Raw genomic sequence first — 15,189 nt, 5'->3', positions numbered from 1 at the left:
AGAGAGAGAGAGAGAGAGAGAGAGAAACAGACATAGGCAGAGGGAGAAGCAGGCTCCATGCAGGGAGCCCGATGTGGGACTCGATCCCCAGGACTCCAGCATCACGCCCTGAGCCGGAAGGCAGACGCCTAACCGTTGAGCCACCCAGGCGTCCCAATAGCTGGTATTTATAGAGTACTTACTATATGCTGGGCAGCCTGCTAAATGCTTTCTGCAGATGACCTCATTTAGTCTCTGTGGGACAAGTGCTATCTTATCCCCATTTTATTTAATTAGTTTATTTTAAAAATTTTATCTCCATTTTATCTCCATATCCTCCAAAGGTGAGGAAATTGAACTAGGATACCAAAGCTGGTAAGTAGTAGAGCCAAGATTTGAACCTAGATTTACCTGACTCTATAGTATTCATATTTTCATTTCCTTTTAAGTTTTCAAGTTCAAGATTATATATAACAAATAGAGAAAAAGTTTCTTCTTCTATCAGCAGCAACTGTAGAAGTTTTGATCTTCCACATCTTTAAAAAACATTTTCTGGCTGAAACATGCCCTGGCTTCATGAGTGGTGGGCTGAGAAGTGGAGGCCCTACTCATACAACTAAATGAAATTGTAACTAAAAGAAATGTCTTCGGGCAGCCCCAGTGGCTCAGTGGTTTAGTGCTGCCTTCGGCCCAGGGCCTGGTCCTGGAGACCCGGGATTGAGTCCCATGTCAGGCTCCCTGCATGGAGCTCGCTTCTCCCTCTCCCTGTCTCTGCCTCTCTCTCTCTCTCCCTTTCTGTGTCTCTCATGAATAAATAAATAAAATCTTTACAAAAAAAAATTGTCTTCAAATATAAAGAAGAAAGGAGCTGGAACAACTTCCTTTTAGGGAAAAAAACCCTCAGGAATCTTAAGCTAGTATAATTCTAAGTATTCCTCTCTTAAAGCCAGTTAAGATATAGCTCCTTAGGGGGCAGCCCCGGTGGCGCAGCGGTTTAGCGTCGCCTGCTGTCCAGGATGTGATCCCGGAGACCTGGGATCAAGTCCCACATCAGGCTCCTTGCATGGAGCCTGCTTCTCCCTCTGCTTGTGTCTCTGCGTCTCTCTCTCTCTGTTTCACATGAATAAATAAATAAATATAGCTCCTTATAAGCAGCAAAATATTTCTGTGTTCAATAAAGATATTAACCTCTTCACTGATGCTTTCATAGCTCAGGCTTCAGAGTGCTCAGGAGAAAAATCAGAAGGCCAAAAACAAAAAGGAGAAGGTCTGCAATTTGGAGACCAAATCAATCTTGAAAAGGAAATCTAGAAATTTTTGCTCCTGAATCTCAGTGTTCCTTTTGTCAGCCAGATGCAGTCCCTAACTGATGGAGTCTCGACTGTCACTCTAAGAGACATTCTCGTAAGTGTGTTTTGTAGCAGGGACACTGTAAACACCATCTCTTCCCACCACCTAGTTGCAGATGAATTAAGAGTAAAGCACCAGGGCTCTGGGATAAGCGTTCATACTCACACAATGTGGGTATTAGTGGCTAACAGCCCAAGCCTGGGGATGATAGGGACCTGTGTTTAAATCCAAGCTCTGTAGTTTACCAGCTGTGAGATCTTTGTCAAATCCCTTCACTTCTCTGAGGCTCTGATTCCTCCTTGGTGGAGTGCAGGTAATAATGGATCAATTTTGTGGAGGTGGGTTAAAAGTTTACCAAGAGAATGACTGTAGAGCATTTAGCACAGTGTCCAACAAACAGAAGCTACTGTCATTAAGATGTAACCTCTTGGCTGGCGATGCAGCAACAGGTACTGCCTGAGTGGTGGCATTCTCTAAAGGAGTCTGCCACCCAATGTGGGAGAGCCCACACTGTGTGAGTATGAACGCTTATCCCAGAGCCCTGGTGCTTTACTCTTAATTCATCTGCAACTAGGTGGTGGGAAGAGATGGTGTTTACAGCGTCCCTGCTACAAAACACACTTATGAGCCACGATGGGGATGGAAAGGTGGGGACAGGAGCGGGAGCTGAGCACTGAGCAGCTAGATGGTCCGTTGATTTAATTCTGTCTTTGCAAAGAATAAGCACATTCTTCTCTAAGAAGCATTTGCTGACATATGAGTTTCTATTTCAAAGCAGGAAAATGAGAGGGAAAATATTTCTTGATTTTCTTTATGAAACCAAAGTATTTGCGTGCATGCAAGAAAAAAGAAGCAAGCTACACAGGCAGTTCAGAGATGCATGAGAGCCGAACTTAATTCCCACCAATGCTAACTGTGTGATATTGGCTTTCTCTCTTTGAGCTTCCACCTCTGCCTCTGCAGAGTGGTAAAATAGCAGTATCTGTCCTCCAGAGTGGCTGTGAAGACTGCTGGAGGTACTGCATGCCAGAGGCTTAGCAAAATATCTGGTACATGGTCAAGGCTCCAGAAAGTAGAAAAGTAACGTTGGAATGATTGCAGGAGAAAAATACTTCTAATGGCTCCTGGTGTTGTGTTCCTACTCTTGAGTACTCACCTTAATATGGACTTCACAGAAAGGGTTTTTGTAGGACTGTACGGAAGGCATATTTTCTGGGTACCCTGGAAAGTCAAAACACCGGATCAGTGAGAAGTTTGGCAATTTCCATCTCTGAAAGAGCCTTTCCTGACTGTTTAAAAGAACATATGAATATGTATGTATGTATGTGTGTGTGTGTGTGTGTGTGTGTGTGTGTGTGTGTGTGTGTATATATATATATATATATATATATATATATATAAAATCTTGCTCAGACTGGACAGCATCTTTCACCATTCCCCAATCCCAACATTACGGATTTAACTAATGGATTTATCTTTAATTTTAACATATGGACTGGTGGGTCCTTGGTGTCTTAGGTGTGGTGAGTAAAGGAGCCACCTGACCGAGATGAGAAGGGAGTTTGGTCTCTGAGCCAAGAGTCAGGTCAGCCTCAAAGATAATGAGAAGGAAGTAGGCTTTGCATGTTCAATGGGACCTACATGTGATACCTCCAAAGGCTTTCTGAACTAGAAATCACTTGAATCTTTCAGAGGGGTTTTCATAATACATACTTTTATATTTTTCTGTGTTTACTATTTTTTTAAGGATTTATTTATTTATTCATGAGAGACACACAGAGAGAGGCAGAGACATAGGCAGAGGGAGGAGCAGGCTCCCTACAGGCAGCCTGATGTGAGACTAGATCCCAGGACCCCAGGACCATGACGTGAGCCAAAGGCAGATGCTCAACCACTGCCCACCCAGGCATCCCTACTATTTTTTTAAAGTAGGCTCCATAACTAACGTGGGGTTTGAACTCACAACCCTGAGATCTAGAGTCATTTGCTCTACCAACTGAGCCAGCCAGGCATCCCTCTGTATTTACTATTTAAACTCTGTTTCTCTTCTCTAAATGAGCACGCACTGTGACCAACTCACAGAAAGTACTCAACAGATATTTGTTATGTGAAAGGGAATGAACGAAGGGGTTGCCTGAATGGTTCAGTCTCACACCCAAACCACGCAGCATAGATGAGTGCCACTCTCTTTATAATCTCCAAAAAAGATATGATACAGATTTATAATCCATGAAGGATTTACACTGCATGTTTAGCAAAAGGGATTATGATGTAGAACACATTTAAAACTTTCGAACTTTGACTAATAATAAAATTGGCAGCACAAACAGGTAGAGAAAAGCATAGGACATTTCTTGCAGGAAATGGGCAAAGAAGGATATAGGATTTTCCTTGTATTTTCGAGACATACCTGCCAACTCAACTGTCCAAGCCCTGAACACTGGTGTAACACTGACACCCTGGAACCAGGATGTTCCACTGACACCTGGACACCAGGAACACTGGTGTCTCTTTAAAGAGAAGCCAAGGGGAGTTCTTCAACATTGTCAAGCCTGTGATCTCTTTTGGTAAACTAAACATTCACACCCATGCCCCTGAAGAACCAGTAATCTCACCCCTACTCCAGGTTGGGGTGTGTGTGTCTTTCCAGCTAACCATCAGAAGTTGTACTAGACAGAATCCTTCTTATGGGTTCTTTATTAGCCAATGTAGTTTACATTACAGAGATTTTAGAAGATTTCCAATACAGAGAAATATTATGAGGGGACTAGGCATTTTCAAATTCCCCATAACCCACCCATTGAAACCAGAGCTATTTTGGTGGCCTTGCTTTTTTGCTGGCCCTGGCCTACCTTTCCACTGTGGTCACCTGTATGGGATGCCAACTCTTCTAGAAGAGGGTCTTGAATCTGACTTTGCTCAACCCCTACCTTGGCTAGCTTTTCTTCTCACAAGCATACCAAATGCAGTTTTAAAGAGAAGCCAAAAAAAAAAAAAATTAAAAAAAAAATAAAGAGAAGCCAAGGGCAGCCCGAGGGGGGAATGTATGGAATAGGAGAGGATCCAGCCCCTGCCTGGCTAATAGTAACATCTTCATAAGCTGCCTACATGGATGTGGAACTCCAGGCTCAGGGGACTGTGGATGTGTATTTTTCTTAACCACAAACAGGCAAAACTCTTTCTCCTCATCTTCTCCCTTTTGTAGCTTTGCAGAGTTGCTCTCCAACAGAAAACACCTCTCAGTACTGTTTTCCAGTGGGACGAACAGATGCATAGTCAGAGTGAAGTACATGTACATATCAGGCAACCAAGCACTCACTGCAAGGATATGGAAGCACATGTCAGACATTATTCCCTCTGTGTGGCAGATCTGTGTGTGTGTGAGAGAGAGAGTGTGTGCACATGCATGAAGGAGAACCAGTGTCTATAAAGCTGTTGTAATGATTGCACCTGAGTAGTTGGACTTTGAGCCTCTTCTTTTTTCTAGCTGCATTGTCTGGATGGAACTTGTATGCTAAGTGTGAGTTTTTTTTTTTTTTTAAGTCTTTTCTTTGTGTTTAGAAGAAACACAACAGAGATAGACAAAAGTCTTAAAATCAGGGTTTAGACATTTAGCGATTTGTCTGTTTTAGAACAAAATGTGAGCTCAGAGGGTGCCTGGGGGGCTCGGTTGGTTAAGTGTTTGCCTTTGGCTCAGGTCATGATCGTGGGGTCCTGGGATCAAGTCCCACATGGGGCTCCCTGCTCAGTGGGGTATCTGCTTCTCCCTCTCCTTTTGCCTGCCACTCCCCCAGCTTGTGTTCACTCTTTCTGTCAAATAAATAAATAAAATATTTTTAAAAAGTGCAAGCTCATGGCAGAGGCACATGCTTCTTTGGATTTCCTGTGGCCTTCAGAACTAGTTGGGGGCTTCACAACTGACCCCTCCTGCTGAGCTCTGCTTTGATTTTTCAGTGCCTCACATCCTTTAAGCACTGCCACTTGTAGTTGGTGGTAAATGCTTGCCCGCCCTGGCTCACAGTTACAGGCTCTGGAGAAAGCACTGGCACTTCTCAACAGAAGGGGACTTACGCATTCCGCCAGCCCCCCTGCCTTCAAAGGAGCCTGGGCTCCAAGTCAGTTCTCCCTGGCTTCTCCTAATACCAGCAAGAGGAGTCCCAAAGCTCCTCATTTGTCTTGTCTTTGTTGTTCCTTCTTCCTGGAATGCTCTCCACCTGCCCCTTGCCCCACTCTTTATGCGGCTAGTTCTCTTTCCTCCTGCAGGTTTCTTTAAATGTCACCTCCTTGAAAAAGTTTTCCTGTGTTCTCTGACCTGAAGTTGGTCTCATTCTGCTTTTGTTTCCTTCAGAGTGCTTACCACAATTTATAATGGAAAAGAGACAACATCTTTAGAAATTAAAATAAGCAAAATCCCCCCACTGCATCTGCCCCCCCCCCCCCCCCCCCGGACCTGGCAACCTGCTACAGCCTGAAGGAAGAAGACAGGACATTGACAAAATCCTATTCAGAGAGGTGGCAGAAGTACGACTACCCTTTCTTGTTTGGTGGAAGGCAGGCAGGCAGGCAAACTGAGAGGTTAGATGCCAGGGTCCTTGATTCTGCCATTCAGAGGGCAGGCCGCAAAGAAGGTGAGGGATACTGCAAATATAGCAAGATAGGACCTGGAGGCACCTAAGAACATTTGGACTCACTTCCTGGGCATGGCCTTCTGTAGGAATCTTGAAGTCCAGGTAGAACCTGTTTGAACCTGATGAGGCACAGTAACTCAGCAGCTTCATGCATGGATGGTCAGCAAGATTAGAAACATAAGCCTAAAGCAATGCTTCTCTGCCCCTGCCCATCTGCCCCGTGGCTTACAAGCAATGTGCCAGTGAGAGGGGACAGAGCTGAGAGGCCCAGTGACTAGCAGAGACCTGGGATCAGGTCACAGAGGTCACAGTGTACAGTGACTTCACTGGGAGGGGCAAATGGCTGGGACCCTGGATTCAGTGATGGGTACTTTCCAGCGACCTTAAAAGGCCAGAGGGGACCAGTTACGTCTCAGTGGCTGCTAGTTCAGAGACCAGTAAGCCACTCAACAACAGAACCCAGAAAAATACCCTGAGTGCCCCATGTGGACTCAAGGTCCTCTTCTCCTGCCTCCATGAGATCTCACAAGCCCTGTCCCCATGAACCCAAATAGCAGCTTCAAGAGAGGGAGGGGAAAGACATTGGAAAGACTACTTGTCCAAAAGAGACAGAGTTATCCAAAGAGAATATTTAAAACAGAGAGCCTGGAATAGTGTAATTAGCAAATATTAAATAAATAAGTTTAAAAAAACCCAGGCCAGTGGGGAGCCTGCTTCTCTCTTTCCTTCTCCCCGCTGCCACTGCTCAGGCTCTCTCTCCCTATCTTTCTCTCTCTCTCAAATAAATAAATAAAATCTTAAAAGAAAAAAAAAGCCAGAAAACAAGTCTTCCAGGTGCAGAAGATAAGAGGCTTTGGATAAGGGCAGGATCACTTCTTATTTGGTGAATGTGGGAAGACTGTCATATGTGTCCTCGAGAACAACTGGCAGAAAGACCATCCACTGGAAAAAGGACAGTCTCTTCAATAAATGGTGCTGGGAAAATTGGACAGCCACGTGCAGAAGAATAAAACTGGACTATTCTCTTATACTATACACAAAGATAAACTCAAAATGGGTGAAAGATCTAAATGTGAGACAAGATTCCATCAAAATCCTAGAGGAGAACACAGGCAACACCCTTTTTGAACTTGGCCACAGCAACTTCTTGCAAGATACATCTATAAGGCAGCCCGGGTGGCTTAGTGGTTTAGCACTGCCTTCAGCCCAGGGCCTGATCCTGGGGACCTGGGATCAAGTCCCATGTCGGGCTCCCTGCATGGAGCCTGCTTCTCCCTCTGCCTGTGTCTCTGCCTCTTTCTCTGTGTCTCTCATAAATAAATAAAGTTTTTAAAAGAAAATCTATGAAGGCAAGGGAAACAAAAGCAAAAATGAACTACTGGTACTTAATCAAGATAAAAAGCTTTTGCACAGCAAAAGAAACAGTCCACAAAACTAAAAGACAACCTACAGAATGGGAGAAGATATTTGCAAATGACATATCAGATAAAGGGCTAGTTTCCAAGATCTATAAAGAACTTATTAAACTCAACACCCAAGAAACAAACAATCCAATCATGAAATGGGCAAAAGACATGAACAGAAATTTCACCAAAGAAGACATACACATGGCCAACAAGCGCATGAGAAAATGCTCCTCATCACTTGCCATCAGGGAAATACAAATCAAAACCGCAATGAGATACTACCTCACACCAATGAGAATGATGAAAATTAACAAGACAGGAAACAACAGATGTTGGAGAGGATGTGGGGAAAGGGGAAATCTCTTGCACTGTTGGTGGGAATGTGAACTGGTACAGCCACTCTGGAAAACTGTGTGGAGATTCCTCAAAGAGTTAAAAATAGAGCTACCCTATGACCCAGCAATTGCACTGCTGGGGGCTTACCCCAAAGATATAGATGCAGTGAAAAACTGAGACACTGCACCCCAATGTTTACAGCAGCAATGTCCACAATAGCCAAACTGTGGAAGGAGCCTCAGTGTCCATTGACAGATGAATGGATAAAGAAGATGTCGTCTATATATACAATGGAATACTAGCCATTAGAAACAACAAATACCCATCATTTGCTTCAATGTGGATGGAACTGGTATTATGCTGAGTGAAGTAAGTCAATTGGAGGACAATCATCATATGGTTTCAATCATACGGGGAATGTAAAAAATAGTGAAAGGGATCATAGGCGAAAGGAGAGAAAATGAGGGGAAAAAATCAGAGAGGGTGATAAAACATGAGAGACTCCTAACCCTGGGAAATGAACAAGCAGTAGTGGAAGGGGAGGTGAGCAGGGGGATGGGGTGACTGGGTGACGGGCACCGAGGGGGGCACTTGACAGGATGAGTACTGGGTGTTATACTTTATGTTGGCAAATCAAACTCCAATAAAAATTATACAAAAAAAAGAACAACTTGCACAGTTCTCCAATGTTATCTTCATACACTTGTGTATTAACTTTGCTTCAGGACAGCTTTGCTGATGGCAAGACCAACCCCCATTTCAGTGGCATGGGGAGAGAGGAGAGAGCCAAAAACCTTTCTGCAGGAAATCATCCATGAGTAAGAGCTAACTTGGTTTTACATTAGATTTTTCCCCTAAACCTGCTTAAAAAGAGAAAAATTTCTGAAACATAACATGGACATTTATATAAGCATAACATGGACATTTATCTGTGCCAACAGAGCACATGGGTTAGACTGGACTTTGGTGTCATTCATTAATTCATTCAGTTAATACTTCTTGAGCTACTTCTATGTGTCAGGTACCAGGCCAGGTGAGAACAAAACAGTTACGTCCCCTACCTTCATAGAGCTCATAGTCTAGAGAGAGAAACAGCGTGAGTCAAAGAATTACATGCAAAATTAATTATGTACAGCGCTGACAGCTCGCATACAGTCCTGCCTTCTGCTTGGCCTGCCACCGCCTGGCATATGGCCTTAGTCACGTCATTTAACCCCCCTAAAGCACAATCATACCTATTGAGATAATGCATTTGGAAGACTTAGTATAGTATGTGGCATATAGTAAGTGCTCAAAAATGTTAAGATTTACTGTTAGTACTATCACTATTTTTAATCATCAGAAAAAGTTCCTAACTACAATTTACTCTGTAATGGTTTCTAGAAATTCTTTCTGGGTTTTTTGAAGTTGCTGTATATGTATGCATGCATGCAAATGTGTTTATGTACATGAGCACATAAACAAATGTGTTTATGTATGTGTGTGTATAAAAATTACTGTTTATTAAAGTGAATATAAAAATATTACTGTTTTTTAAAAAGCGTATATGAAAAATTACTATTTAAGTTTTTGTATTCATTCCCCAAAAGATGTATGTAGCAATTTTTGAGATACTGTGTTGTTGAGATAAAAATCAGCATGCAATGATTAAGTAATTGCTCTCAACAAATGCATCCATAAACCAAGATTCCGAGGCACCTGGGTAGCTCAGTGGTTAAGCGTCTGCCTTCGGCTCAGGGCGTGATCCCGGAGTCCTGGCATCAAGTCCCGCATTGGGCTCCCTGCAGGGAGCCTGCTTCTCCCTCTGCCTCTTTCTGTCTCTCATGAATAAGTAAATAAAATCTTAAAAAAAAAAAACCTCCCCCCAAGACTACCACATAATAGGACTAATGTTTTCTGAGGGTAGTTTATCTCATTGCTTCTTAATTATACACTGTACTCATTGATTCAAGAGTAAAATGTTCTATCCTTCAGGTGTCTAAGCCATTTAAGATTTGATGATTTGGGACATGGTGTAATGTGGATTTTCAAACAAGATCTCACTTAATATAGTCCTCAGCACCCTGTGAATCACAGCCTAGAACTTTCCCTATTTTACAAAGAAGAAAATGGAGCATTAGCAATTTTCTCAAACTGACATAAATGAATTTGGTACTGATGTAATTTGACCCTGGTTTGCTTAACTCCAAACCCTTTGCTCTTTCCAGTGTCCATAAGCATATGAAAAAATTCTCTGGGAAGCAAAGGAAAAAAAAAGCCCAAGGAAAGAAAATAATGAGAAAAGGTTAAAAGGTGATAGATGGAGATCAACTGTAAGAATTAATAGAAAAAATTGGAAAAGAGAAGTAGCAGTGATAGTGAACCTAAGAGAATTTTCCTGAGCTACAGGGATGCCCGCATTCCTGAGCTGAAAGGATTTGCCTTCATTCAGTTCACTGCTGTCAGATCCCACCACGGAGTGGAGGTACCTGCCTTGTTAAATCTCCAGTCATTTTTCTACCTCAGGAAACTGACGAAAGGGGCTGAGTTTCAGAGGAATTCTAGAGGCTCAGCCAATTTAGTGTTTGACTGAATGGCCCAGGGAAACAGGAGCACCCTGTGGGCTGTATCGCTGTAATAGTATTATATTCTTCCAATAAATTTTGGGTTTTAGTTGAAGGTGAGCCAGCTGATCAGTTTGTCTTAGTAATGGCTAAGATTAATACTCAAAATATACTTCTGTATTTCACTGGCCAGAGACTGAGGGAAAGGTTTGTATGGGGGATCTTGTGGTTACACGCAGAGCTTGAAGGCCCTACCTCTAAACGATCCAAACTCAAAGAACCTCATAGAAGAAGGCTCACCTGAACCACTCTGACTATGACACTAATCAAACTCTGAGTGGTGGCGATGCTCCAGGTGCAAGCAAGGTACTTACTGTTTTCCTCCAAAGAATTGCTCGGTATTGAGGGACACGCTGATTGTTTTGATCAGAAAGGGTCACAGACAGGAAGAAGGGGCTCTTCTCTGCATCGTTTCCAATGTAGTTCTGATGGACTGGAAAAGAGACAGCTTTAGAACAGGGAGGATACGCTGGTTCTTCCAGACACTTTCTCCTTCCCACGTGAGCAGGGAACAAGAATCCCAAACCTAGCTGGGGAAAGAACCTGATCACACCCTCCCATTCCTCTTAGCAGTGATTCGATCAGAAATGAACATGGGCTCAATTCTAGCCAATGAGACAGGAGGAGAAATGCATCGAGAGGTTTCTAGAAAGGCTTCCTCACTCCTGAAGATGGCCTTCTCCTTCCTCTGGACATGGCAGTGTCTAGAAGTGCTGCCTGTAAGTGCTGTAACCACTTTGTAACCCTGCCAGCTTTGATGGCACCACTGAGCCTCTGAATCTACCAACTCCTGAGCCTGCCTTACCTCTGAGTTTCTTGGCATCTGAACAGATTGCACCAGTTTTCTCTAAAGTCACTACTGCTCTGGGCACTATGCTTTCAAGCATTTGGGAGGATAACAACTTTTCCACCGAATTCTTTCTTTATAAAGAAATATGCCTTGTCCAGTAAGCAAACTTCTTAGAATAAAACAGTATCAGATTTTTTAAAAGACAGCATATGGGTCTGATAACTTTCATTGTATATAGTCTCCAGAATCACATCTTCTATAAACACATGCATTAGCCTGATAAGCAATTTATCTACCTACTCTCTTATCCTGCACCAGTGATTATTTTCCCATTCCCAGTCTCTTCTGTTGTTAGCTACAGTTCCATTTTCCACCTTCCCATATATGTTCACCTGAGCCCTTCACATTAAATGTACACCACTATTAATGAATGAGTTCTTGCTTTGTGCCAGGCTTAGCTGTTTCTCCAGCATATCTCACTGAGACTCCTGTTCAAACCTACCAGGTATATAAAAGTAATACCTCCACTCCACAGATAAAGAAATAAATCTCAGGGAAGTGGAGAGTGACTGAGGTAAGGTCCTGTGGTTAAGAATGGCAGAACCAGGATCCAGACCTATTTCCAGGATCCAGAGTCAGGACAATGTGTCTCTAATTCCATAGTGGCCCTGGAGCTCAGGGATCCACTTATTTGCTTCATTGTCTTGAATTAAGTATTCAACCCACTATAGACAGGGCACTTGTCTTGTTAGGTCTAAAGTTGTTTTCTACCCTGCAAATTCTTATGTCTCAAATAGCTATTATCCTAGTGAAAATCCTAGGGCCGAGACTGAATTGTATCTTTAAATCTACAAAGCTTACTATTAACCTGACATTAATGTCCCTAAACTGGTAGGGACACCAGAAAAAAAAATCACATCAACATTTGATTTTCATTTTGAATATTCTTTCTTCCCAACCACCATAATGGCATAGTTACCTTGTCCTAAAAAATACTTGAAATACCATCTGGTGTGGTACTCTGGGTTCTCTAAGTGCACGTCTGTTCTTCGCCATGTACCTGGCAGAGCAGTTGTATTCTGTAACTGAACAAAATTGTGCCATTAAGAGGCATAATCAGAAAGTAAACAAGAAGTGGCCAATGAACCAGAGGCCAAAGTCATTGTCAAAACCATACAAAAAGGGATGTACCCGCATATTCTCATTAGAAAAGACACCACATCCACATCATAGAAGCATTGTGAAGGTTCTTGGGGTATAGGAAAAAGAACTGAGCGAACCAGTGGGTTCAGCTCTTTCCACCTTCAGTATAATGAAGTTTCTCTCCTTTCTGGTCTGAAGCTTCCAAATATTTGGGAGATGGTGCCCCCTAGAGGCACGCCCTTCTGTTTGGTACCCTGGTAACAGCTTTCACCTGGAATACATCTCTGCAGACTCTATTGGAGCTCATATTTTTTTGTTGAATTTTTAAAATTTGTCATGAAATTACACAATTAATGGGGAAATTATGGATAAACATAATGAATAATCTGAATCCTTTCTCAAAAGGTAGTCACACTATGAATGATTTGGTATGGTTTCCTCTCATTTTTTCTTACATCTACATACCTACGTATGTTTCTTTTTTTTTATTTTTATTTATTTTTATTTTTTTTTTCCTACGTATGTTTCTTACCAAAATGCAATCATACTGAAACTCCACTGACATCTACTTTGTGCCATGTGTATACGGCAGAATACTTGGAACATATTCCAATTCCGACATGCCTCTGGTGATTTACTAGATGTTTGTGGTCACTTGCTTTACCATGTTCAATTCCACCCTTATAAAGAGGCCATTCTCAGGAATCAGTATCAAATTTTACTGAAATTTTTTTGGCAACTATTGAGAGAATATGTTAAATGGAGGAAAATTATAGTAATGTAATGAATTATACTACTGGCTCTTCTGATGCTGAATGGTCCTCAAATTTCTGGGATATATCCTACTAGGTAATGGTATACAGTATTCTTTTGATACATTGCTGGATTAAAAAAATTATGTATCATAATTTTTAGTGAGATGGAAATTATAGGTTTCTTTTCTGTAAGTATTTCCACCAGGGTATTTTCAGGGTTATATTACTTATAGAGTGAATTAGGATGCTGTCTTTCTCATGCTCTGGAAATGCTGACACTCAGAGAAAGAGCTTTCAGGGCCAAGCACCAGGACAAACACTTCATATACATTAGCTCCATAGCATCTTTAGGACCAACTTTAGGACATAGGTTTTATTTCAGATGAAAAAAGTGAGGCTGGGACATTTAAGCTACGCTGCTTAAGATTGCCAAGCTCATAAGCAGTGGAGCTGAAACCGAGTCAGTGCCAATTTAAGAGGACTGGTTTTTTCTTTTTAAAAATTTTAATCATTACATCATTGTCTATCTTTTTATGTTCTGCCCTTTTACTCTTCAAAGAGTAAAAATGTAGGTTATGTTTCTTAGCATTATTGTGCCTTTATTGAACTTTCTTGAATTAAAAAAAACAGCTACTGATTATATATATATATATTTTTAAATTTGGAAATAATTTTGAGTTTACATAAAAGTTGGAAGAATAGGACTGCAAAGATCATCTGTATACCCTTTATCAGATTTACCTGTTAATATTCTATCCCATTTATTAATTTGCTCACTACTGTCTACACAAATTTTTTCTGAACCATTTATGACTAAAACACACAAATAATAGCTCTTTATCCCTAAATGCCTCACTGTGTATTTCCCAAGAACAGAGATATCTTCTTACATAACCACAATACAGCTTTACCAACTTTTATAAATTTAACATCGATATAGTACCTCTAATCTACCATCTGTATTCTAATTTTGTCAATTGACTTAAAAATTCCATTTAAAGTATCTTCCCTCTTGAGAACAGGATGATTGTGTTATCATGTCTCTTTAGATTCCCTTCATCTTGGGACACTTGGGTGGCTCAGTAGTTGAGCATCTGCCTTTGGCCCAGGGCATGATCCCCAAGGCCTGGAATTGAGTCCTGCATCGGGCTTCCTGCATGGAGCCTGCTTCTCCCTCTGCCTGTGTCTCTCATGAATGAATGAATGAATGAATAAATAAATAAATAAATAAAAAGATTCCCTTCATCTGGAACATTCCACAGACTCTGTCCTTTACAAGACTGGCATTTGTAAAGAATATAGCACACATTTCCCCTCTTCTTTTTAAAAATCAAGCATGACTCATTCTGGGTTTGTCTGATGTTTCCCCATGATGAGGTTCAGGCTATGTATACCTGGTCGGGATGCTACACAAATGGTACTTGTCCCTCTCAGCTTATCATATTTCAAGACCTTTATCTGTTCCTCATTGGTGATACTAATGTTGATCCCCTATTCAAGATGTTGTCTCTTAGTTTTGACCTTTTGGTGTGGCTCAAGAAGAGCACATGATTAGATTTTGTTCCCGGTAGAATTTCTGGATGATTCATTGTCAACACTATTCACTTTATAATCATAAACCACTGGCAGTGCTGATCCATAGTCTGCTATGCCCGGGGCAGCAGGCAGCTGTGGTATGACATTGGGGTCCACCAGCCAGCATCAGGCATCAGCTGACCAGATACAGGTGGGGTCCAGCTCAGCCTTAGCCAGTCAGATGCCATCATGGTCTGTGCCATTGTCCCAAGGCCCTAGATCCTTGGTATCAACAGCAGAACTGGGAGAGGAGACTGTGAGGGAACCAGGACACTTAGGCCTCTTGAACTTCCCAGACTTGCGTGGCACAGCACCAGAGCTTAGCTCTGTGCTTCTAGATTTGTTAAAATGTCACTCATGGGCCCATTCTAGACTCCTTCACGGGATCTCTGTGGGTGGTGCCCTAGAATCTGCAATTTTACAAGCATACCAAGTGATTCCGAGGAACACTGAACTTTGAGAAGCAGCGCTCTATGCCAGGGGATCTAAAAGAATCCAGGGCAGGCATGAGCTTGGGTAAAGAAAAAAATGTTTATTTCCCTAACTTCTAATTAAAATGTAGCATTTCTTGGGGTGTCTGGTTGGCTCCGTCAGTAGAGCATGGGATTCCTGATCTCAGGATTC

The 15,189-nt window shown here is 42.0% G+C and overlaps 1 protein-coding gene across 2 annotated transcripts in view; it reads right to left on the bottom strand.

Annotated features, from left to right (window-relative positions):
* GARNL3 (GTPase activating Rap/RanGAP domain like 3) overlaps window positions 1–15,189 on the bottom strand; it is a 147,385-nt gene that overhangs the window by 55,337 nt on the left and 76,859 nt on the right. For both annotated transcript variants that reach the window (XM_041723830.1, XM_041723829.1), the window contains exons 5-7: window positions 12,072–12,177; window positions 10,617–10,735; window positions 2,486–2,550 (exon numbers count right to left, since the gene is read on the bottom strand). In XM_041723830.1, the coding sequence (XP_041579764.1) occupies window positions 2,486–2,550; window positions 10,617–10,735; window positions 12,072–12,177 (290 nt within the window). The remainder of the gene's footprint in view (window positions 1–2,485; window positions 2,551–10,616; window positions 10,736–12,071; window positions 12,178–15,189) is intronic.

The sequence above is a fragment of the Vulpes lagopus genome, chromosome 12 (assembly GCF_018345385.1).
Source record: "Vulpes lagopus strain Blue_001 chromosome 12, ASM1834538v1, whole genome shotgun sequence".
Taxonomy (NCBI): Eukaryota; Metazoa; Chordata; class Mammalia; order Carnivora; family Canidae; genus Vulpes; species Vulpes lagopus.
Note: the sequence above shows the minus strand (reverse complement) of the source record. Positions and strands in the feature narration are given on the sequence as shown.